Consider the following 25,256-nt stretch of genomic DNA (forward strand, 5'->3'; position numbering starts at 1 on the left):
TTATGTTTATGTTCTAAAAACTGTTTTGATTTTCTGTGTTTTTTTTTAATATCAAAATTCAAGGACAGTTGGATTCAGTTTCATAACTATACACTATTTGAAAACATACTACTATACAGTACTAAGATGACTGAATTCAACATCTTGAAAATAAAGTAATAAAATTAATTTTACAAGGATTATAAACTAGTGAGTTTCTGATACTTCATGTAAAAAACATATTCTTCAATTTTATTTATGAGTGCTTTTTTAAGAGATCATAAAGGACATCAATAGATTAAGTAAAGTAAACCAATAGATGAACTAAAAAAATTTTGCTAACAAAAGATACGTAATTTTGTATGTAATCCCATGAAGTATTATTATTGCAGAGGAACCTTCGTGGAGTCTGAAAACTCAACATGGGAGACTCACACCACCCAAGTCTATCATTCCTCTTCTTGAGCACATTTACCAATGAAGTACTCAATAACTGATGCTGACAACCCATTCCACTCATTTGCTATTCTCCAAACAAAAAATGTAGTCCTCACAGCCTTGCTAACCACACTCTTACTCAATTTCCAGGGACGAACCCTGGAAATTGCCTCCTATAATCAAGTTGTGAAAAAATTCCATTGCATAAATCTTATGAAATCTTCTGAATATCTTATTCTCACTTCCACTCTTCTTTTCTGCCTATCAAAACTTCTGAAACATTAAACCCTTAATCTAACCTTGTTGGAAGTTAGCAATCACACCATTTTAGTCACTCCAGATCCTCTCCACCACTTCATCTATCTTCTGGATGACCTCCAAACTCTTTTGACTGCAATTCATCTACTATCATCAGCAAATCCCTCCACTCCATTCTATTTTCTCTATCCTCCCTGAAAATACTACAGTCCTTACATTATATTTCTGTGATTATATCAACTGCTATGAACCAAGTTTCACGGCTATAACTTTTGGCAAAGTTGCACCAATCAATGCCAAAAACTCCTTCCTCTTATTCCTGTTACATCTGGCATTAGTACAGCAGTGAACAAATTAATCTGGACAAGTTGAAGTTTCATCAAGTTTTTGGTTTCAGTTCACAATAATTTTGGTTGAGTGATGTGTGTTTTAACTGTCTCTGTTATGTTTATTAATAATGTTGTGAATTTTTAATAATGTAAGCAAGTTGACATTCATAGTGTTTTATTCATTTTGTGTAGCTACAAAATGAAAATGAAACTGACACTCAATGGGAAAAATATTGATCAAGTGTCAAGATATAAATATCTTGGTTGCTGGCTTAATGAACGGTGGGATCCAGAAATAGATATAAAGACAAGGATTGAAGTTGCACGGCAGTCCTTCATGAAAAGGCCTTTGACAGGATACCACATGGAATTCTAATCAGTAAATTGCAGCATATGGGAATGGACATAGGGTTGGTGAAATGGATAGGAGGGTGGTTGACGGAGAGATATCAGAGAGTGGTTTACTCAGGAGTAGAGTCCAGAAGACGGCCTGTGACTAGTGGTGTGCCACAAGGATCTGTTCTTGGACCACTGCTGTTTAATTTGTTCATAAATGATATAGGAAAGGATCTGAGAGGAACAGTTCATTTGTTTGCGGATGATGCGAAGTTGGGTAGGGCAATAGTGAATGCAGATGACGTCAAAATTTTGCAGGATGATTTGGATAGATTGGAGGTCTGGGCTAAGGAGAATGGATGTCAATTTAATGTGGCAAAATGTAAGGTTATGCATTTTGGGGTGAAAAGATTGGCGGCAGTTTACTGCATTGGTGGAACCGTGCTCCAGGAAATTGATGAGGCACGAGATTTAGGAGTGTTGGTGGATAAGGAATTGAAATTTAGGGGACACATTGCAAAAGGGCCAAATCAGCTCATCAAATCACTTGGTTGCTGAAGAATACGTTGACAAGCAGAGACAAGCAGGTTATTGTTCCTCTGTATAGAGCCTTGATAAGACCCCATCTCGACTACTGTGCTCAGATTTGGTCACCTAGGTTTCTTCTTGATGGGGAGGAGGTGGAGAGGATCCAGAGGCGAGTGACCAAGATGATAGCAGGTCTGTGGAATGAACCGTATGAGAACAGGGTGAGGATTTGTGGGTTGCAAAAATTGGTTGATAGGCGGAGGAGGGGAGATATGATTGAGACATTCAAATTACTGAAGGGTTTCAATAAAATTAATTCAGAAGATATTTTTGAGAACAGGGCTGGTTGTGGGAGGACTAGGGGACATCCATGGAAACTGGGCAAAAGTGTGGTTAGTAAAGGTGTTAGAGCTGGGTTCTTTACTTGAGTAGTGAATGAGTGGAATGCGCTCCCTGAGTCTGTGGTGGATGCTGTGACAGTGAATCAGTTTAAGGCGAGGTATGATAGATACTGTATGAATGTCGAATAGTTGTGATGAATATGATTTGGGGCCTCCCTCGATGAGTCTAATGACTCCCTGGAGTTGCCCGTAATAATAGTAATAATAATAAAGACCTAAACATGGAAGTCAGATGCCGAATGCTGAAATGCTACGTGTGGTCTATTCTGCTCTATGGAGTTGAAACATGGACATTGAAGGCGACAACTATCAAGAAAATCGAAGCCTTTGAGATGTGGCTATACAGAAGAATGCTAAAGATATCATGGACAGAAAAAATTACCAATGAAGATGTCTTAAAATCCATTGGCAAAGCTAAACATCTTGTACAAATAATCAAGAAACGAAAAACATCATATCTTGGTCACATCATGAGAAACAGCAAATACCAACTTCTACAAACTATTTTGATAGGAAGAATTGGTGGCAAAGGAACTAGAGGAAGAAAAAGAATATCATGGTTTGACAACATCAAGACGTGGACAGGAAAGAGCAGTGCACAACTGCTCAGATTAGCACAAGAGTGCAGTTTGTTCGCCAAGATGGTTGCTGACCTTCGATAGAAGATAGCACAATAAGAAGAAGAATATGCTAAAAAATCCAACCCAATGCAATAAAAATCAAGGTTTAATTTGGATAAAATATGTAACAGATTTGGATAAAATATGTAACAGAACTTTTCAATGATACTAGACAGAAGCCTATAAATATAAAATATAACATTCAAGGACCAGCAATCATGAAATACGAAATAGAGAATGCTATACGAACAAGTAAAACAGGAAAAGCCAGTGGACCAGATGGTGTGCAAACAGAATTTTTAAAATTAAAAGAACCAGATAACATCAAACTTCTTGAAAAGCTATTTAATAAAATATATGAAAGTGATGAATTTCCATCAGATTGTCTCGATACACTTATCACTGTCCCAAAGAAACCCAAAGCGAATTCCTGTGGTGACTTCCGACTTATTAGTCTAATGAGCCAAACATTAAAAATATTTTTGAAAGTAATTCAGAATCGTATTTATAGAAAAAGTGAAGAAACTCTAAGTGACACACAATTCGGCTTTCAGAATGGTTTTGGTACTAGAGAGGCCCTTTTCTGTATCCAAATATTGATACAAAAATGCATAGAAAAACAGAAATCTGTCCTTATGTGTTTCATAGATTTTGAAAAAGCATTCGACAAAGTCAGACACACTAACTTAATAGAAGTCCTTCAACAAATAAGGCTAGACGAACAAGACATAAGACTAATAACAAATCTGTATTGGAATCAGTCAGCTACCGTTCAATTAGACAACATTACCAACAGTGATATTAACATCAAAAGAGGAGTGAGACAAGGATGTGTGCTCTCACCACTCCTGTTCAACATATATGCAGAGGTAATCTTTAAAAAAGCATTGGAAGAATGTCCAGAGGGAATCAGAATAAATGGAAAGATTGTTAACAACCTACGATATGCAGATGACACCGTGCTAATTGCAGATAACATTATGGATCTCCAAAAACTCATTGACAGAGTATACATAGAAAGCCAAAGAATGGGAATAAATATAAACATCAATAAGACAAAATACATGATCATCAGCAAACATCCAGCCTCATCAATGAAACTGACACTCAATGGGAAAAATATTGATCAAATGTCAAGATATAAATATCTTGGTTGCTGGCTTAATGAATGGTGGGATCCAGAAATAGATATAAAGACAAGGATTGAAGTTGCACGGCAGTCCTTCATGAAAATGAGAACACTATTCTGCAATAAAGACCTAAACATGGAAGTCAGATGCCGAATGCTGAAATGCTATGTGTGGTCTATTCTGCTCTATGGAGTTGAAACATGGACATTGAAGGTGACAACCATCAAGAAAATCGAAGCCTTTAAGATGTGGCTATATAGAAGAATGCTAAAGATATCATGGACAGAAAAAATTACCAATGAAGATGTCTTAAAATCCATTGGCAAAGCTAAACATCTTGTACAAATAATCAAGAAACGAAAAACATCTTATCTTGGCCACATCATGAGAACAGCAAATACCAACTTCTACAAACTATTTTGATAGGAAGAACTGGTGGCAAAGGAACTAGAGGAAGAAAAAGAATATCATGGTTTGACAACATCAAGATGTGGACAGGAAAGAGCAGTGCACAACTGCTCAGATTAGCACAAGAGTGCAGTTTGCTCGCCAAGATGGTCGCTGACCTTCGATAGAAGATAGCACAATAAGAAGAAGAATATGCTAAAAAATCCAACCCAATGCAATAAAAATCAAGGTTTAATTCTCCATCAAGTGTGGTCAGCTCTAATAAAAAATCTACCTCAATCTGAGCTCGGACTGTATGAACAAGAACAAGCACACGTGACATCGTCCAGTATTGTTCAACATCAATAACGTTATATATCTGCATTCTGTTATTTGAGTTTTATGAATAGCCAGACGGTTATGATTTGTATTTATTAATTCTCTTGTTTAAACTTTAAGTTATACTATTTACCCCTGAAGATGTAAATCCTACGATTTACGAAACTTGTCGGGAACTATTATTTCAGTGTTTTATATAACTGAATAATAAAAAAAAAATGTGGTGTAATCACCGAAATATGTCTTTTGAACCAATTAGCCACAGAAGTTTACGCCTGCAATATCTAATATAATACAGTAATAATTTTTTTTTTTTTTTGATTGCTAAAATATTTATACATACAATAAACATCTTGTGTGACGTCGTACCTTATAATTTTACAGAGTTCAGCACTAAGTGCTGCAATTCCTACATTGGATTTCAATTAAAATTTTTAATAATACTTTTTTGCCTTTATATTATGTATTTACAACACATGTTCTTCTAATATTAACAATGAAGATTATACAGAATTTTTTGTATAATTTTTTATTTTATTTAATTTTTTTTTTATGTTTTAGAAAGAGTGATTATACATACAAATTTCTGCATTTGCTTATAAGGATTACTTGTAGATGAGTGAGGCAAGTAAATCCCACCTACTTCAAAGCTTGGGTTAGCTTTTATGAAGAGAGTGGTATTTAGCCTTCACTATTTGTGTTGTTGCTACTGTTTATGTATGGGATGTAGGCATTGGATGTTGGTGATTTGTGATGTGTATATTAGTGTTAATGGTTTCTTAACTTTGTTGGTATATTTTCCAGAGTTCGTTTTTTAATGTTCTGTAGTTATCTACGTGTTTTAATTTTCTTGGTAGGTTGTTGAATTGCGTGGGTATCTGATGTGATCTCATAAAAGAACCGTATGAGTTGTTGAAGGGTGTGGGGATGTAGAGAGTTGTTGTAGGTCGTGTTATACGATATGTGTCTCTGTTGTTTCGATAAGTGATGTTGAAGTAATTCCTTGTTAGTGTCATGTAGTGTTTCAGGTTTTTAATTCTCAGAATTCTGTGTATCGCCATGTGCTTGTCAGATATTGGTTGTTGCGTGTAAGGTGTCCAGATCACTGTTGACAAGATTTTCCTGTGTAGTGTTTCTACTTTTGTTAGGTGGCTTTTTGATGTATTTGCATAGACTGCTATTCCGTATCTGAGTAGGGATCTGCAGATACCGTGATATAGGAGTTTTTTTTTTATGTTGGTTGGAATAATGTCTTTAACTTGGAAGAGTTTTGCTGAGATGATCCGGAGTTTGGTGTGTAGGTATTCTATATGTTTTGTCCATTTAAGGTGGGAATCTATATAGAGACCGAGGTATTTTGCGTGTGTTACAGGTTTGATTCGGAACATTGTCAGGTATTTTTGTTGTTAATGCAGCGGTATGTGTGACAATGTATCGATAGTGATGCGGGACATATGATTCTTGGGTTGAGTATTATCAACATCTGTGTTTTGGTGCCGTTGATTAGAATTGCGTCTTGGTGGAAGTATGTTGTGATTTCGTTTAGGTCTTGTTGTGCTTTGCAGAGAGCCGTGTTAATGTCTGTGTGGATTGCTAGTAGTGCAGTGTCATCTGCGTATTGAAATATTTGACTTCTTATGGATATGTTATGAACATCGTTAATGTATATGTTGAATAGAGTAGTTGATAATATGGCACCTTGAGGTACACTGTGCTTTACTTGTATACTCCGACTGTGACATGTACCTATTTTTGTTACTTGTGTTCTGTTTGAGAGGTAGTTCTTGAACCACGTATGCAGTGTTCCTCTTATATAGTTTGGTGAGTAGTATGTCATGTTCAAGTGTGTCAAATGCTTTGTTAGGTCCAGCAGTATAAGGACGGCATACTTATTTTTGTCGAGAGCTTTGTTTATTGTGTCGGCAATGTCTTCTAATAAAGTAATGGTGCTTTTTGTTTTCTGAAAGTCGTATTGGTTTTGTGAGATGATGTTGTACTTCTGTAAATAGTTCTGTAGTCTGGCGTGTGTTATTTTTTCTAGAATTTTTGAGATGACTGGTAGTGTAGCTATTGGTCTGTAGTTCTGAGTATCGTTTCTTTTGCCGTGTTTGTATACTGGCGTAATTACTGCAGTTTTTAGTTGTTGTGGAACAATGCCTGTGTCGAATATTATGTTCACGAGTTTCAAAAGTATTGGATTTATTTGTTCAAAGTGTGTTATAAGGTCTGTGAGTCTTATTTTGTCTATTCCTGGAGTGGTCTTTGGTTTTAGTTGTAGGATTGCGTCTTTCAGTTCCTGTTTTGTTATGGGTGGAAAATACATCGTTTGCTGTTGACTTTGTGTCAGTAGTTTTTTGTTGATCGTTGGTAGTTTGTCTTTTTTGAGTTGTGTGATGTTGTTTGTGAAAGCATGGTTGAATGAGTCTGCTAGTTCCTCTTAGTTTGTGTCCTGACCAAAGCTTTTTGCAATAAAATCTTGTGCTGAAGTTTTCTTTTTTCGGGTTACTAATTCGGTGAGTGTAGCCCATGTTTACTTAATGTTGTCATTATATTCCATGAATTTTTGGAAGTAGTAGAGTCTTTTTTGCCCTACGAATTTTTGTTGTTAGTTTATTTCTTGTGTTTTTGTATACGGTTTGTAAATGTGTATTACTGGGTGACTTTTTAAGTTTTTTCCATAGATTTTCTTTTACGGTAATAGTATTTAGTATGTCGTCATTTATCCATGGATTGTTGTCTGTTTGTCACCTTGTTTGTGTAGGTTTTGTTGCTTTTTTGTATATTTCTGTGAACTCTAGTTAAAAATTCTCGTATCATGTTACAGGATCGTTTATTTTAAGTAGGGAATTCCAGTCTGTATTTTTTACTTGGTTATCAACAATGCTCTTTAGTATGATTTAATATGAAAGATATATAAAGTTGTATTATTATTATTATTATTATTATTAATAATAATATGACTTTTTCTTACAAGCTAAACAATTATTCACAATATTCCACTCATAAAAAATAAATAACCTAATACTATTAAATACATCTGAAAAAAATTGTTTATCTTTCAGTGCCATTGATTTAGGTATAATACAAAATGAAAGGTTATATATAAACAATGATCAAAATTTATTTGAAAATTAAGATTCATGGTTAAACAAAACAAATGCAAAAAATACTCAAACTTACCTTGGTGCACCATATTTTTATTCACCATATCAGATTTCTTCATGACTTTAATTGCATATATTTCTTTGGAATTTTCCTTTTTATGTCCCAAAAATACTTTTCTATTGAAAAATCACAAAATAAATAAACGACTAAAGTAATTTCTGTCTGAAAACAGTAATTTATATAAGCGATCTAACTCTTCTTGCAGCAGTAGTTATTCAAATGGGATCAGATTCCAATCATGTATTGCTTTTATATCAAATGCATATAACTTTATAAGTATACAAAGCCACAAGGCACATCATTTTGAGTATTTTAGAGTGACTGCCAGTTTTGTGGAGAGAGCAAAATACATGACAATGGAGTAGAGAATATTGACAAAAGTTCAGACAATGCTAGTTAGTGTCAACAATAATGGTAAAAAGATAGAACAAAGAGAACTTTAAGAAAGAAAGAAATAGCCAACTCATGTAGAGTCCTTCACAAGATTGCAGAAACATCAAGCAACTAGTAGAGCTGACAAGAGAAAAAAAAAGCAACAAGTGCGAAGTAAGAAACAAGAACGTACGAGTAAGTGAGAGAAAGAGGGGAATGAGAAGTTTTTTATATTTCTATGATAAGAGATATACATAATAAAGTGTTATTAAATCTTGTTTCTCCTGGTGTAAAAATTAATACATACAAAAACAAAAGGTGAAAGAACTGTTCTGAGCTGGCACTCATGACTTGAAAGATGAAAAATATTATACGAGAGAAAATATGAAAGTCATTTGCAGCAACGTCGGCTGCTGTGACCAGACTTTAAAATAAGGTCGAGGATAAGAACCTTTGGAAGCTATGGGATGAAGACAATTAGGTGGTTTCACTTAATAAAAGAGAGTGTTAGCGAGGATTTCAGATGGATTAGATAGCGTACAAGATTGGTGGAGACATAATTCAAAAACGATTCTGAGCTCTACAGTCGAGGTGCTTGGTGAGACATCTGGAAAGGTTAGAGAGCAGAAGGGGGGGGTTGGTGAGGGAATAATAATGTACAAGAAGCAGTGATGGCTAAGAGGAGGGCAAAGCAGAAGTGGGATGAGTCAAGAGTGAAAGAAAACAGAGAGGAGAACAAGGAAAGAAAGCGAGAAGCCAAGAGAGTTGTTGTGCAGGCAAAGGCCATGGCATATCAAGATCTTTATGATCAATTAGAAACAAAGGAAGGACAGAGAAAAATTTATCGATTGGCAAAATGTAGAAATAAGGCATCAAAGGACATCTTTACTGTGAGGTAAATCAAAGACTATGGAGAAAGAGTATTAAGGGGGGATGTGGATATAAGAAACAGATGGAGAATATATTTTGAAGGGCTTTTGAATGAGGAAAATGCGAGGATTCACAGAGAAGATGGGCAGCCTTATGAGGGGGATGGTGCAGAACATCAGTAGAGTGGAAGTGAATGAGGCCATAAAGAGGATGAAGAATGGAAAATTGGTGGGCCCCTGACAGGATCCCAGTGGAGGCATGGAAGGCACTGGGAAAAGAGGGAATTGATCTGCTATGGGACATGTTCATAAAAGTTTGCCAACAGGAACATATACTCAAGGAGTGGAAGGAAAGTACTCTTGTCACCATCTATAAGGGTAAAGGGGATACACAAGACTGTAAGAATTACAGAGGAATAAAGTTGATGTCCCACACAATGAAAATTCTAGAAAGGGTTCTTGATGGAAGACTGAGAAAGGAGATTGCAAAGGAGAAATTTGGCTTCATGCCTGGTCGATCAATGACAGATGATGGAAAAGTTTTGAGAGAAACAGGAACTACATCTAGTGTTTATTGATCTGGAAAAAGCATACGATAGAGTCCAAGGCAAGAAGTCTGGAGGTGTCTAAGAGAGAAGAAAGTACCAGAGAAATATGTCAGGTTGGTGCAGGAGATGTATAGAAATGTGAAGACAAGAGTTCGGACCTGCCTGGGAGAGACAAAGTTTTCAAGTGACAGTTGGCTTGCATCAAAGGTCAGCATTAGTCCATTCCTGTTTAATATTGTGATGGAGGTGGTGACAGAGGAGGTGAGAGAAAACGTGTCTTGGACAATGTTATATGCAGATGACATAGTGCTGTGTGCAGAATCAAGAGAAGAAGTGACAGCTAAACTGGAAAGATGGAGGAAAGTACCGGAAGAGAGAGGTATGAAACTGAGCAGAAGTAAGACAGAGTATATGTGTGTTGCAAAGTGGATGGCAGCCAGGAGACAGATCTGGAGCTGGAAGGAAATGTCATCAGGAAGGTTAAGGACTTTAGATACTTAGATTCAACAGTGAAAGAGGATGGATGGCTGAGAAGGAAGTGGGATGCAGGATATAAGTTGGATGGAGGAACTGGTGAGAGATGGCTGGAGTGGTATGCCATAAGAGGGTGCCGATCAATCTAAAATACAAAATCTACAGGACAGTAGTGAGACCAACTATGATGTATGCTATTGAAACTGTGGCCTTGAGGAAAAATAACATCAGCAGGATGGGGGTAGCAGAGATGAGAATGCTTAGGTGGATGTGGGGTGTGACCACAAAGGATCGTCTGAGAAATGACTATGTAAGGGGAATGGTGAAAGTTACGAACTTAGGAGCAAAGATACAGGAGGCAAGGTTGAGATGGTTTGGTCATGTGATGAGGAGGGAGGATGAATATGTGGGAAAAAAGGTCATGCAGATGGATGGGAGGAGGAAGCACAGGCAGACAAAGAAGAGATGGAGGTAGCTGATTGAGGAAGACTTGAGGATGAAAAACTTGGATGTGGTTATAGCCCAAGACAGGAAGATGTGGAGAAGACTCACTAAAAACAGCGACCCTACTTAAGTGAGAAAAACTGCAGAAGACGAAGAAGATATGAAAGTCATTGGAAAAACAGAAAAAGGGGAGAGAGAGAGAGAAGATCAAGACCAAGTCTGCTGCTGCACTATGATAGCAGCAAACTGGGGAGGAGGGCACTGATCAAATGAATCAATGTGCAGGTTGTGCAGAAGGAATGATGTTAAGTTTGTAGACTTATGGACTGAATTTGATGGACAGAAGGACTTATAATGGAGATGGATTGTACTTGAATGGATTCAGAGGTTAGGTATCTATAGAGCTTTGTTTACTGAGAACGTGGAAGCACAAAGTCAGGAAAACTAATGCTATCAGAGTTGATGCGGGTAGTGTGTACAGACACCCAGGAGGGGAGCGAGTGTGAGAATAACCATAAATTCAGATTCAGTCTCTCAAGTAACAATATCAAATGGAGTAAAAAAACACAAGGTGTAAAGGTCATTGGGGGACTAAGAGGATGTTCAGTTTATAGAATATAGTCCTAGAAGTATCAAAAATAAGAGGGAGGAGTTTTTGACATTGATCAGTGCTACCTTGCTAAAAGTTACAGGCTTTAGTGAAACTTGGCAGACAGCAGATGAGGTAGCTACAGGGAGAGAATGTGAGAAAAAGAGAGAAAGAGATAACATTTTCAGGGAGGATAGAGAAGATAGTATGGGGAGGTCTGCCACTAATGACAGGAGATGAATTGGCCAAAAAAGCGTTAGAGACATGCATGTGGATGGCAATTCATTTAAAGCAATCTGGTATGAGATAGATATAAACAGGCCAAAATACACAGTTCATTACTGCTATGGGCTGGTGTGAGGAGAGGGATAGAAAGTAATGTACAAAGTACAAAGGATAAGCCATGCATCACCAAATTAACACAAGTGAAAGCTGAGTAATTACAACGGGAGACTTCAACTACAGACACGTAGGAAGGAAATGAAATTTATACACCTATTAACAGATAATTACTTGATGCAACATGTAACAGAAAGGACTTGGGGTATGCAAGCATTGGATCTAGTAATATAATCAAAAGATCTACTTGTAACTAAAGTGATCACATTGCCTCTGACTGGGAAAAGTGAGCATATGATCTTGACTTGGGAGGTTGCAAAACATGAAATTTTCAGTTAAGAAGGGGGTATGTAGAAGTAAGAGGGATGAGTATTATCATTAAGCAGTAACAACAAAAAAATATAAATAAATAAATAAAATGTTGTTGGGAGGGGGGGGGGGGGGTATAAGGAGAAAGGTGATCAAGCTCACAAAGCAGAACAAGACTCAGGGAAAAAAGGCAACCAGCACAGTAAGGAAGGAAAAATCAGATTATGACAGGAAATTGGCTGAGTAGGCCAAATGAAATCCTAAAAAGGTTTTTTGCTGGTGGTGAACAAAAAAAGAATGATAATGAAAGGATAATCCTTAATAAGTGCTGACTATTATGTGGAGGTGAAGGAAGCAGACAAAATAGTTGAGTTGATGAGTAACCACTTTGCTAGAGTTCAACATCCAAGTGAGGACATTTCTGTGACAGATATAATAGGAATTGATGTGGGAATAGAGGTTGATGAATTGGATGTGCATAAAATATTGCAGAATTTCAATGCAAATACAGCAGTGGATTCAGATGTTATATCAGCTAATGCATTAAGAGAATGTGCAGAGGAATTGACAGTGCCTCTAACTATGTTGTTTTTGCATTGTGATTTTGCTGTTAAGTCTCAGATCTGATAAAGTCCCAAGGAAATAGAAGAAGAGCAAAATAATTACTATGCAAATTAAAGATCAGTCTCTGGAGTGGTGGTAAAAGTATTGGAAAAGTTGGTCAAAGAATTTAGAAATGGGTGGATAACAATATTATACTCTTTGGGAACAGCATGGCTTTGTGAAGAATAATTCATATCTTAGTAATTTACCAACTTTTTAACTGTGCCTCCCCCATTACAGAGTCTACTTGGCTACAGATACATCTTCTGATGCTATTACCAGATCTAACGCTCTCAAACCTCTAGTTCCCCTCCATGTGCTGTTTCAGGTAATTATTCCTTTGCAACTGTATAAATTCTACTTCCATCTTGCCATACCCCCTTTCCTTTCTCCAATCTATGTTCCCATAGATGAAGTCCCCCATAATAATTGCTCAGCATGTACCCATTATGCTAATCTGTTGATACATGGCATCCACATCTTCCTGTGGTCTATAGCAGAAACCAGCAATATATTTTGTCCTATTGGCCTCTATCTCACACCAGATAGCCTCAAACAAACCACCTGTCCCATACCCAAAATCCTGTAACTTTTAATTTTGTTGGTTGAAGTTCTTCAGCTATCAGCAATATCTCACCTCCTGTCCTATTCCCATGCTCTCTGAAAATACGATACCATTTACATTCTATCCCTGTAACTATTGTTATGTTGTTGTTGCTTTCTCCTATATTTTACTTTTATTACTCCTTTTATCACTATTTTTCTATTCTACAATCGGACAAATTATCTATTTTGGGACTTGTCTCCTTTTTGGATATTGACAAATTTATATTTTTAAGCTGCGGCAGCACAATATCCTATAATAGAAGGGACTCTTATTCAGAGAGACATTCCCAGAATTTCATGCATATGCTCATTAACAAAACTCTTTACTATGGCCAAGTAAATTTCAGCTAGCAGTCGTGACCTCTAATCTAACTCTATAAACTTTCAATTCTCTCCCTCTTAGGTTCTAATTTTATGAGTGGTAGTTTGATTCTCATATTCAGGCAAAACTCAGGTATAAAAACAAAACATGTTTATTTGGATCTTAAGACACATACAACTATAATATATCACACATGCAATGGACTCAAGGTCATGCAAAATCAATTCATACTAAGTTAATTCTAAAGTCATACTAAACAATACTAGACAAAGGAAATAAGCACAGTACTATATAAGCAATAATTCTCTTCCATAAGTTACACATTAATATACTCAGATTTAACGTCAAAGAAATTTCAATCAGATTCTATCTGCTACACTTGTCTCATATATTGAATTCTATCTCACTCATATATATTCGTTCCAAGACAATTTGTCTGATGGACACCAGCTATTACAAATCAGAATAATCACTTAGAGTTCTCTAGTAAACTGTCCAAATTCAATCAATATACAATTACTTTCTTCCCTCTAATGCAACTGAATAACATATAACAAAATACTATACTTGACCATCACTATGCCAGAAATCAGGTCTGCCAGATCTGTCTACCTTTTTGTTAAACACGACTGTACTTCCATCGCGTCCACATGCTGGGTCTGGTTAGCGTCTGATTAGGCTGTACTTCGCACATGACAGTGTTTCTGCGTTGTCCTTGATTAGCTGTTGGACATACTTGTATCTGTTGCCACTTCTAAGGAAACATTCGCCATTCCTCTCTGATGGGACATTTAGCGAAGGCTCGTAACTGCTGATGCCGACATCTCATGCTAAGCTCTGTCAGAAATCTATTGAACATCTTTAGGAATGGGCTCGCCGTCCAACATCGCTGCCCCATACACGTCTGTCTCGACCAGAAAAGACCAAATTCCCAAGAGTAGAAAGCCCTGAAAACTGACGCACATCGCCTTTTATTCCTACTTCCTGCACCCTCTTTTTCCTTCTGTTTTTTTCACATGGCACCTCTCGATATTGCCCCCTGGTTGATCCCATACTCACCTTCTGCTCTTGGAGTACTCTTTTCCCAGAAAGCAAACTAAAGTTACCTTCTGCGTATGCCACTACCTTGGGCTCTACGCTCAACCTGTACGGCTCGCAATGACCTTTGGACTACTGTTTACAACTTACTCAGTGACTTACTGTATATAAAATTGTCTTAATGAAAGTAATATTTACACACAAATTCTCTATTTAACAATTTTGAACAGACATTATATCATAATAATTTACATGAAGGGAACATATATTCTTACACACACTTAGTAATTTCTTTTATTTTCTGCTGGAGTGCAGAAAGTTTCTCCTACAGCTTTTATATGAAACATGTTAAATCCTGAATAAATAGTTTCCTTTTCCAAGTTCTTCATTCAGGATCTAACACTATATCATTTTGTAATTACCAAAGAATGGTAATTAAGGCTAAAGAAGAAACATGGGAAAGAAAGTACAGGGAGATCAAACACCTAGTGGAATATAATCACTCTTCTGAGGCTTGGTGATCTGTGCAACAGGTACGAGTCCCTTATATATCTCAAACAGGACTTAATATCATTTCCCTCCAAGATTTTAAGAGATACTATGAATGTTTATTATATGAGGAGAGGGTGGAATATCAAGGAGATGATAGGCTGTTGCCAGGAGAAAGACCATACCATACCATACCTGCATGCAATGATGAGCTATAAGGGGCTCACGTGAGCCCTTTGTTAAATTTTTCTCAAATTTGAGAGTACCTTGTTCTTGTTTACTTTATTTTTTCAAAAAAAAAAACAATTTTTTGAAATATATTAAGCGACAACTCATACAGTAACCTAACAAAAATTAGTCTATTCGGCAGCGTGTAGATTATTTGGAATGATTGTTTCAACTCCTCTATAGAGAATGTGCCAAATCTGAAAATAAAATAAGCACATGCACTGTGTTTAGATAATATTTATTTTTTATTTATAGATTGTTTGTCATAAAAACTTCTATCGTAAACAAAACAAATTTATTTTGTTTATAAAAAATGCGGACTTTTGCATATGTGCGATTATAAAAGATTTTATTCTTATTATATTTTGATAGTTAAAAAATGTTTTTCTTATGTAAGATAAATTAACACGGATGATTGCTTGCAAATATTTCATGTTTAGATCATGAAATATTTGTTTAAAAATGATAGCCTTTACAGGTTGATGTACCCTCATACCTTTTGATTGGCATTTGTACATAAGCTGTATTAATAAAAGTTTTTATGTGAAATATGGCTCATTTTTGCTCGACGATGTGAGCCCTTTGTTAAAATTTCCATAGCTCATCACTGCTGCATGGTATGTTAGAGCACAAATTGGAGGAGAAAAGAGAACTTGAAATACCTAAAGTGGGTGACCCATCTTGAAAAAAATGAGTTTACCTGAAAATGCAAATAAATAAATAAAAAATACACATCCTGAGGAGTGAAATGGCAGTAAAAAAAAATCAGAAATTTGACCGTCTGGAAATAAGCTGCAATTAATTTTAAAATTCTCCAAATTGCAAAAATTCTGTGGAATCACAAAATAAAAATGGATATTATAATAATAATGCTAATAAAATTATTAAGAATGTGCCAACGAGGGATTTAGTTGAACTACCAAATACTGAATATCTGGCTGAAGCATACTGAACTGAATTTTATAAACAAATGGTTTCAAAATAATGATAATAATACTCATTAAAATTTATAAAAATTTTATGAGCATTTTTTTTCAAAGCATTTGTTTATAAAATTTAATTCACATTATTTAAAATTTAATTATACTTTGGCTGAATATTCAGCACCTCGGCCAAATTGCAGAATGAAAAAAGATTAAAATATATCATGGATAATAATACTTCACCTAATTATGTGTCCACATGAAAATAAATAAATGAATACATATATATAGAAACTGGGGTGCAAAGTTCAACTCTACCTCCCCTTGGTGCACCCTGGGGTGTTGGAAATCCTAACCATTATCAGACCTGGACCCAACACCACTAACAGAGAAGTGTATATGCGACCACAGCAAAGATGCCACTACAACAACAGAAATAGCCCTGAGTCCTGCACAGCCCACACTCACCTTTCTACAGCGACGGTAAGACACAGAGTGAGGCCAGGGGGGGGTGCTAAGAATCTCGCAGATGAAAACAGGCCGCCTCTTAAATCTATGAAAAAGGGCAATTGGTACCCTCAATACTCGAACTTTGGCAAGAGACTACAGAATAGATTTATTAATCAAAGAACTAACCAATATCAACTTGGATATCCTGCTAGTGAATGAAACAAAAAGATTGAAAGAACTGACAGCAAGATGGCACAATGGCTCACGGATACTCCTCGAAGCATCCTTGTTAAATCTAAGCTCACCAAATCGATCCTTTCTTGTAACATCATATCTGAAAGAATAGGTGTACTCGTAACTGGAATAGAGAACAATATAACAATAAAATTAATACCCTGCTATGCTCCAACATCTGTAGCAGATAATCAAGAAATAGAAAATTTTTACATGAATCTTGAAGAGGCATTAAATTACAAGTCAACATACACATTCGTTGGTGGTGACTTTAATGCCAAAATAGGATGTGGAAAAGAAAACAAAAAGTTTATAGGACCACATGGCCTAGGAGAAAGAAATAGAAGAGGAGAGAGATTAGCTGAATTTGCTGCAGCAAATTCAGCTAATCCATCTTCTTCCTGGCAAGTCCATCAAGTCCATCTTCTTCCTGGGCATTTGTTGAAAACAAATGCCCAGGAAGAAGATGGACTTGGCAATCACCGAATGGAGACACAAAAAATGAAATTGACTACATTTTAATGGACTGCAAAAGACTGGTATAAAATGTTGGTACAATAGGCGAAACATACTTCAACATAGATTCTGACCACAGACTCCACAGAGCCATTATAAGAATAGACCACAAAAAAGAACAACATATCAGGGTAACATCAAACCACAAAAGACAACCCGAACAAATAGACTACCACAAATTCAGGAAGTACATAGAAGAGACTGGATGGACTATTAAGAACTGTTACATAAATGATGACTATTACTAAGATAATAAGCCGAAAGGCTATTTTACCGGCAAATATATTAATAGAAAGGGGGATGGTAAATCCCTTTATGTTTTAATAGCCGGGTACGAAACTCGGATCAAAATCCATAGAGTTTCATGCCGAAAAAACTATTGGCAGGCCCAAGTGTAAATGATCACTTGGGTAGCACAACACCAGGGCAACTCCATGCAAAGGTGGAGCAAGCTCCATCACTAACTTTAATATTCTCTCATAATGTAAAACCCAGCTCCTAAGAGATGTATATATATTGTTTTACATTATGAGAGGAGGTCACTACCCAGGTTTCAACCTTTTCTGAGGTCTCATCAGTGAGTAGGTAGACCTGGAATATCAAAGTTTTAGGTGAACATAAATATAGGAGTACACCACATCGGCAATTCGATAGTAAAGGTATGTAGGTTCGTGTTCACTTAAAACTTTGATATTCCAGGTCTACCTACTAACTGATGAGACCTCAAAAAAGGTTGAAACCGGTCTGGGTAGTGACCTCTTCTCATAATGTAAAACAATATATATACATCTCTTAGGAGCTGGGTTTTACATTATGAGAGAATATTAAAGTCAGTGACAGATCTTGCTCCACCTTTGCATGGAGTTGCCCTGGTGTTGTACTACCCAAGTGACCTGACGATAGTTTTTTCGGCATGAAACTCTATGGATTTCGATCCGAGTTTCCTACCCGGCTATTAAAACATAAAGGGATTTACCATCCCCCCTTTCTATTAATATATTTGCCGGTAAAATAGCCTTTCGGCTTATTATCTTAGTAATTAACAATAAATATAGGAGTACACCACTTCGGCAATTCGATAGTAGAGGTATGTAGGTTCGTGTTCACTTAAAACTTTGATATTCCAGGTCTAAATACTCACTGATAAGACCTCAAAAAAGGTTGAAACCTGTCTGGGTAGTGACCTCCTCTCATAATGTAAAACAATATATATACATCTCTTAGGAGCTGGGTTTTACATTATGAGAGAATATTAAAGTTAGTGACGGAGCTTGCTCCACCTTTGCAAGGAGTTGCCCTGGTGTTGTACTACCCAAGTGATCATTTTATTATTATTATTATTATTATTTCGGGCGACTCCAGGAGTCCTTAGACTCATCGAGGGAGGCCCTAAACATCATGTCCACACAACCATGCGATTACATTCTCACAGTATCTATCATACCTTGCCTTGAACTCGTTCACCGTCATAGCACCCACAACAGCCTCTGGCAGCTTATTCCACTCATTTACCACTCTAAAAGTAAAGAACCCAGCTCTAACACCCCCTGCTAACCACACTCTTGCCCAGCTTCCATAGGTGTCCCCTAGTTCTCCCACCACCAGTACTGATCTCAAAAATATCCTCTGAATTAATCCTATAGAATTCCTTTAGCAATTTGAATGTCTCAATCATATCTCCCCTTTTCCGCCTATCAACTAGTTTCTGCAATCCACAAATCTTCAACCTGTTCTCATATGGTTCATTCCATAGACCTGTTATCATCTTAGTCACTCGCCTCTGGATCCTCTCCACCTCCTCCCCATCAAGAAGGAACCGAGTTGACCAAATCTGGGCACAGTAGTCGAGATGAGGTCTTATCAAGGCTCGGTACAGAGGTACAATAACTTGCTTGTCTCTGCTCATCAAGGTATTTTTCAACAACCAAGTGAGTTGATGAGCTGATTTAGCTACTTTTGCAATGTGCCCCCCAAACTTCATCTCCCTATCCACCAACACTCCCAAGTCCCTGGCCTCATCAATCTCATGGAGTACAGTTCCACCAATGTGGTTGGTATACTGCTGCTAATCTTTTCACCCCAAAATGCATAACCTTACATTTTGTCACATTAAATTGACATCCATTCTCCTTAGCCCAGAACTCCAATCTATCTAAGTCACCCTGCAAGACTTTAACATCTTCTGCATTAACTATTGCCTGCCCAACTTTGCATCATCAGCGAACAAATGAATTGTTCCACTTAGATCCTTCCCTATATCGTTAATGAACAGATTAAACAGCAGTGGTCCAAAAACAGAACCCTGCGGCACACCACTAGTCACAGGCCGTCTTTTGGACTCTACTCCTGAATAAACTACTCTCTGATATCTCTCCATCAACCAACCACCTAAACCACCTATCCATCTCACCAACCCTATATCCATTCCCATATGTTGTAGTTTACGGATTAGTATTCTATGTGGTATCCTGTCAAACGCCTTTGCCAGGTCCAGCAGTATCACTGTAAACCCATTTCCCTTATCCAGTTCAGTCACCTTGTTATAAAACTTGAGCAAGTTACTGAAGCATGATCTACCCTTCACAAAGCCATGCTGTCCCCTGTACAGTATCTTATTTTCATCGATCCATTCCTGTATTTTTCCCTTGACTACTTTCTCCAAGACCGTAGTCTTGGATCCTCCTTTATGCAGTGAAACTATTTTCCCCTCTTTCCACACCTTCGGGACTAAACCAGACCTGAGACTCAGATTAAACAACATGGTCAAGGGCACTGATAATTCCTTAGCCGCTTCACACAAGACCCGTGCCGGTATACCATCCAATCCCACAGATGTGTTCACATTAAGGTTCTGTAATAGACTAGTCACCTCCACTTCATTCATCACTATTCCTCTATAAACTAATGGTTCCTTCATTTTTTCAATGTCACCACCTGGATGATATGCTTTTGCAAAGTGCGCACTCAGTAACTCCACTATATCGACTGATTCAGTGACCTCCTTACCATCGTCATTCCTTAAAATCATTTTGCCGTGTACAGTTTTTTTCTTACTTGCAGCATATTGAAAGAACTGTTTGGGATTCTCTTTTGCTTGAATAGCTAGTTTCCTTTCATAATCCACTAGTTTTTGACCGATAGTGTTTTCGGCATGAAACTCGATGGATTTCGATCCGAGTTTCGTACCTGGCTATTAAAACATAAAGGGATTTACCATCCCCCTTTCTATTAAATGATGACTATATTGACTTTATTAATAAATTCAAAGAGTGCAAGAAAAAATCAGAAATTCCTGTGAAACAAAAGAAAAGAGAACGACTCTCACCTCAAACTACAGAACTACTGAACTGAAGAAATCTGAAGAAAATTTTCTAGAATACAAAATTATTTGTAAGTTACTAAGGAAAAGAATTCCAGAAGAATACAAAGTTTTCAGGATACAAAAACTAAGAGAAGAAGTGCAGGCAAAAACCAGTCTGAAAAAAATAGAGAAAGACTTAAATTTTTAAACAGTCAATTCCATCTGCTTTACAGGATCAAAATGCAGAAAAGCATACTAATAGAAAAAGGATAGAAGAAATTGTGCAGAATTTTTATAATGATCTCTATGCAACTAAGTGCCAAGTTTCAGAACCTATCATTCCAAAACCAAGCAATATACCAGATGTACTTTCAGAAGAAATAGAACATGCCCTTAAGAAAATGAGCAAAGGTAAATCCTCAGGACTTGATCATGTTAAGGCTGAAGAAATCCAACAAGGTGGACCAATTATTTTCAAAGCGTTGGCTGCAGTTTCACATGGTACTTCAAAGAAAGAAAGAAAGATTCCAGAGGAATGGGAGATCTCAAAAACCATACTTCTATTCAAAAAAGGGAACAAGGAAGACATAAAAAAACTATCGTCCAATCTGTCTACTCTTTCACATATATAAAATCATGAACAGAGTAATACTGAACAGAATCAAAATACAGAACAATCAATAAAAATGAATAATGATTTATCTGAAGAACTAGCAAAAAGAAAGAAAGCTGCATGGCTATCATTCAACAGACTAAAAGAAACACTTACTGATCCAAATCTTGACATCTCTGTGAAGGAAAATCTATTTAATAGTGACATTCTTCCATCACTCACATATGGATCAGAAACATGGAACACAACAAGAAAAGAAGAAGAAAATCTCAGAATAACTCAGGGCACAATAGAACACAGGATTTGTAACATCAGTAAAATGGAACATGTTAGAAACACGGAACTAAGAAAGAGATCAGGCATAAAAGATGTGGTAACTGCAGTATATAAAAGCAAGATGAGATGGGCAGGTCACATAGACAGAATCAGGGATAACAGATGGACATATAGAATATTCAACTGGTAACCAAGAATAAAGAGAAAAGCAGGAAGACTACCTACAAGATGGGAAGATTCACTAGTGAAATCTATGTGACCTGCACTCATGGAGAAATCCTGAGTGAAACACAGGTCCATCAAGGTAATATAGAAACTTTTAAAGTTTCGAAAACTGACTAAAGAGATTATAAGAATACAATCTTCGCATTCAGAGTTGCTTTACCTTGCAATAATAAAAAGACACAAGAGCTGTCAACATGTCCATATATTTACCTTTTGACAGTTCTTTTGATTAAAGTTTCAGTGGCCTGACACTGTTTCAAACTTTGGTTCTCATCAGAGATCAGGCAGAAACCTTAAAATAACAAGATTCCTGATTCAATATCAAAGCAATTCTGTTTCAGAAAATTGTATTTTTCATAAGTGAACAGCAATTGGTTCTTAAGAGTAATTATCAAGAAGCCTATAAGTATGCATTTTGATCATCAAAATTTGTTTATCAAAATAAACAGATCAATTCATATTTCATTCACTACTTAAGAAACTTGGAAAGTTTTAAGTAGTGCAAACTAAGGTAACTCTGATGCCGAGGATTGTATTTTCATATGGTCTCTTTATTTTTTCTGAAACTCGCCACGTTTCTAAATATATGTATATTCAGCAAAATAAGCATTTATCTCTCTAATGTCTCCTATTTCTGTTTATTTTCTATTGCCAAAATGAAGACTTTTACAATCTTCTTTGATGAGTAAAAAGGGAAAATAAAATTTTGCTTTCCATAAATATAACTGTCAAATTTTTACATACAGAACCAAGATACTTCAACTTGAAATAAGTGAGATATAATAGAGATTATGGATCCATCCATATTTTATAACCAAATGTATGGAAAAAACTTAAAACTTTCAAAATTTACCAGAGTTTGTAAGAACAACCTTCTCATGAGCTTTATAGTATTTTTTTGAAAGTACGAAAATTTTACAATTCTTACTTTCCCTTATTTCCATATTTTGCAATAAAATATAGATGAATCTGTAATAGTGTCTATTACAGTCAGTGTCACAACTAGGCAGGTGCACAGGCACAGGGACCAAGATGAAGGGAGCCTGAAATTGGGTATCAAAAAATTATCAGTATTATATTTTCATTTTCAAATTTTGTCACTGTGGGGCCAATTCTGTAAGGTTTTTGGTTCAAGTTAAAAATTAACTGTTCTATTTCTATCCTATTTGTTTTTTTGTTTTGTTTTTTTTCCAAAAAAAGGAGGAGAGAGACAGTAATGTGTCAACATCCAGATCTCTCATTTCCTCCACCTTCTTCAAATATCTCCCACTCCTGTGCCTACCCATTCAGTCTATGCAAGTCCTTGTAAGGCAACAACACCACTCTACTTCTCATAGTTCTTCCCAATTTGAGTCATCTGCAAACAACTGAACATCCCCATGAGAAGCACACCACTAATGCCAGTGTGTAAAATTTGTGGCTCATTCCCATCAAGAAGGTAGCCACAAATTTTACATACTGGCTATTGTTTCCTAGATGTGTCAAGAAGAATACCTATCTCTCTCTCTCTTTTTTTTTTTTTTTTTTTTAACTACAGTTACTTTATAACAAATCAAATCTTCAAATTCTAACCACCAGTTAAAATTAATTAAGCAAACATGAACATTTAAATAAAACAATAAAAAAAGCACAAAAATATAAAACAAAAAAGATACTGACCCAAAAGCACCTCGTGAAATAGGTTTGATTATTATAAAATCATCAATACTGGGCAACTGAAAAAAATAAAAATAAAAGCAAATTATATTTAACAAAACTGCAAACTTAAATAAAACCACAAATTAAATTTAATAAAAACTGTTAAACCAGTTGGCTGAGTGAACAGTGCATGCACTTCCCAGCTATGCATTTGAATCCAAAGAAGCAATGCTGTAGAAGATGCTGTACACTCAGTAGCTGTCCACCATTATACAGCAAAAAAGGTCACTTTTAATGATAAATGCCATCCCATTTCAGATCAATCAGAGCACATTTTCCTAGCAGTGGTATCATACGATCAAAGATCCTCTGATGCTACTAGAACAAGAGCTGAATAAGAAGTGTAACCTATCTGTACATCATTGCCAACCAAGTACACCCATTCATGCTAGAATTAACCTGCTTGTGATGGGATAACGTGCGAAGTCACAGGACATTTTCTAGAAATGGTTATGTTATTTTTAAAAAAAAGTGATTATAATAGCGATAATTTTAAATTTGGGAATAAAGAACTGATCTCTTTATTCACAATATCTTAATCACAACGTGCATCTTTCAGATGTGATGGAATGAGATATTTGTGACAGGGGACAGTGGAAAATCAGACAGAACCCAAGAAATCATTGTATTCACCTGAGCAAGAATACTTTGGAGTGTTTCTAGAATCTCATCAATGCTTCAGAATACTGAAGTTATGAAAGTGAATAGTCAAACATGCTTTAAATATCACTAAAACTAGCCACTCAATGTATATAGTCAATTTTCACTATAGTAAATTCAATTCTCTGTTATAGTGAATTTCTTTTAACAGATCATTGTATCGATAGGACTTTTCAGTCCTATAGATACAATGTGTATTTTAAGAAAACTTTTTTTTTTGCAAATATCAATAATTATTTGGTATTTGCAGAGAAAAATTGCATAATGTAGTGGATGCATAAATAGGCTTTAATGAGGAAAGTGAACATGTAAATATACAGAAATGCTAAATATAATTCCTTGGGTAACAAACTGGAATGGAAAGATCAATACAAAGTGTAATGGAAGTCATGGACCCCACCCTGAGGAAGCTACTATGCTTTATGTGCATTTATACAAGAAGCAATTAAGAACAAGATGGAGGAAGTTTTTGCAATGGATAGTTTTTTTTGCTAAAAGGTATTTGTATTAGCAAGATGTGGCTGATGGATGATGATATAGTTACTGGGATAGAATGTGAGAGGTATATTATTTTCAAGACAGACAGAGCAAACAAGAGGAGGGGGATATTACTGATGACAGCAGATGATTTGCAGCTAAAAAGAGTAGGAGTTCAGTAGGAGGTCAAAGCGGCAAAAGGCAGTGTATATGAGGCAATCTGGTGAGAGACAGAGATCAAAAGTACAAAATATATAGTCAGTTGCTGCTAGAAGCAGGAAATACAAATGATGATGTGGATTTTATGCATAGGAAAATAAGTTCAATGAGAGGAGGGCGAGCCATTATTATGGAGGACATCTACTACATGAACATATTGAAAGAAGGAAAGGTCACATAAGGAATAAGGAGCTTGTTCACATTTGACTTCACAAGCTGTGGATTGTAGGCCTTTGGAAACATATGGTTGGAGACTGTTCCAGAGGAGAGCAATGGAAGGGATAAACAAAGAGGAGGAGAAATTTGTTCTGTGGGTTTGGAGTTGAACTGTGAGAGGGTATTGATTGGCTGCTGCATGCACTTGGATTGATATGATAGAGGGTGGAGGAATTATCAATGCCAAATCTGATGGACAGTAGTCAGAGAAGTATTTATAGAAGATGCAGACTGCAGAAACTGAGTGGAGTGTATTAGTGAGAAAGGGGTCATCAATCAATCTACCTGTCCTTTTTTGTATAGAATAT

At 36.3% G+C, this 25,256-nt stretch overlaps 1 protein-coding gene across 7 annotated transcripts in view; it reads right to left on the minus strand.

The window, feature by feature from the left end:
* Positions 1 to 25,256, minus strand: part of gwl (serine/threonine-protein kinase greatwall) — a 524,263-nt gene that overhangs the window by 488,244 nt on the left and 10,763 nt on the right. For 6 of the 7 annotated variants that reach the window (XR_016549465.1, XR_016549466.1, XR_016549463.1 and 3 more), the window contains exons 2-3: positions 23,338 to 23,393; positions 7,926 to 8,026 (exon numbers count right to left, since the gene is read on the minus strand). Coding sequence is in view for 3 of the 7 variants with exons in the window: in XM_090404739.1 (XP_090260865.1) it covers positions 7,926 to 8,026; positions 23,338 to 23,393 (157 nt within the window). In the remaining 4 variants the exon portion in view is untranslated. The remainder of the gene's footprint in view (positions 1 to 7,925; positions 8,027 to 23,337; positions 23,394 to 25,256) is intronic. The other variant, XM_090404740.1, reaches the window with a different exon arrangement.

The sequence above is a fragment of the Typopeltis vanoorti genome, chromosome 15 (genome assembly GCF_054136105.1).
Source record: "Typopeltis vanoorti isolate ZY-2024b chromosome 15, IOZ_Tvanoo_1.0, whole genome shotgun sequence".
NCBI classification, from domain to species: domain Eukaryota; kingdom Metazoa; phylum Arthropoda; class Arachnida; order Uropygi; family Thelyphonidae; genus Typopeltis; species Typopeltis vanoorti.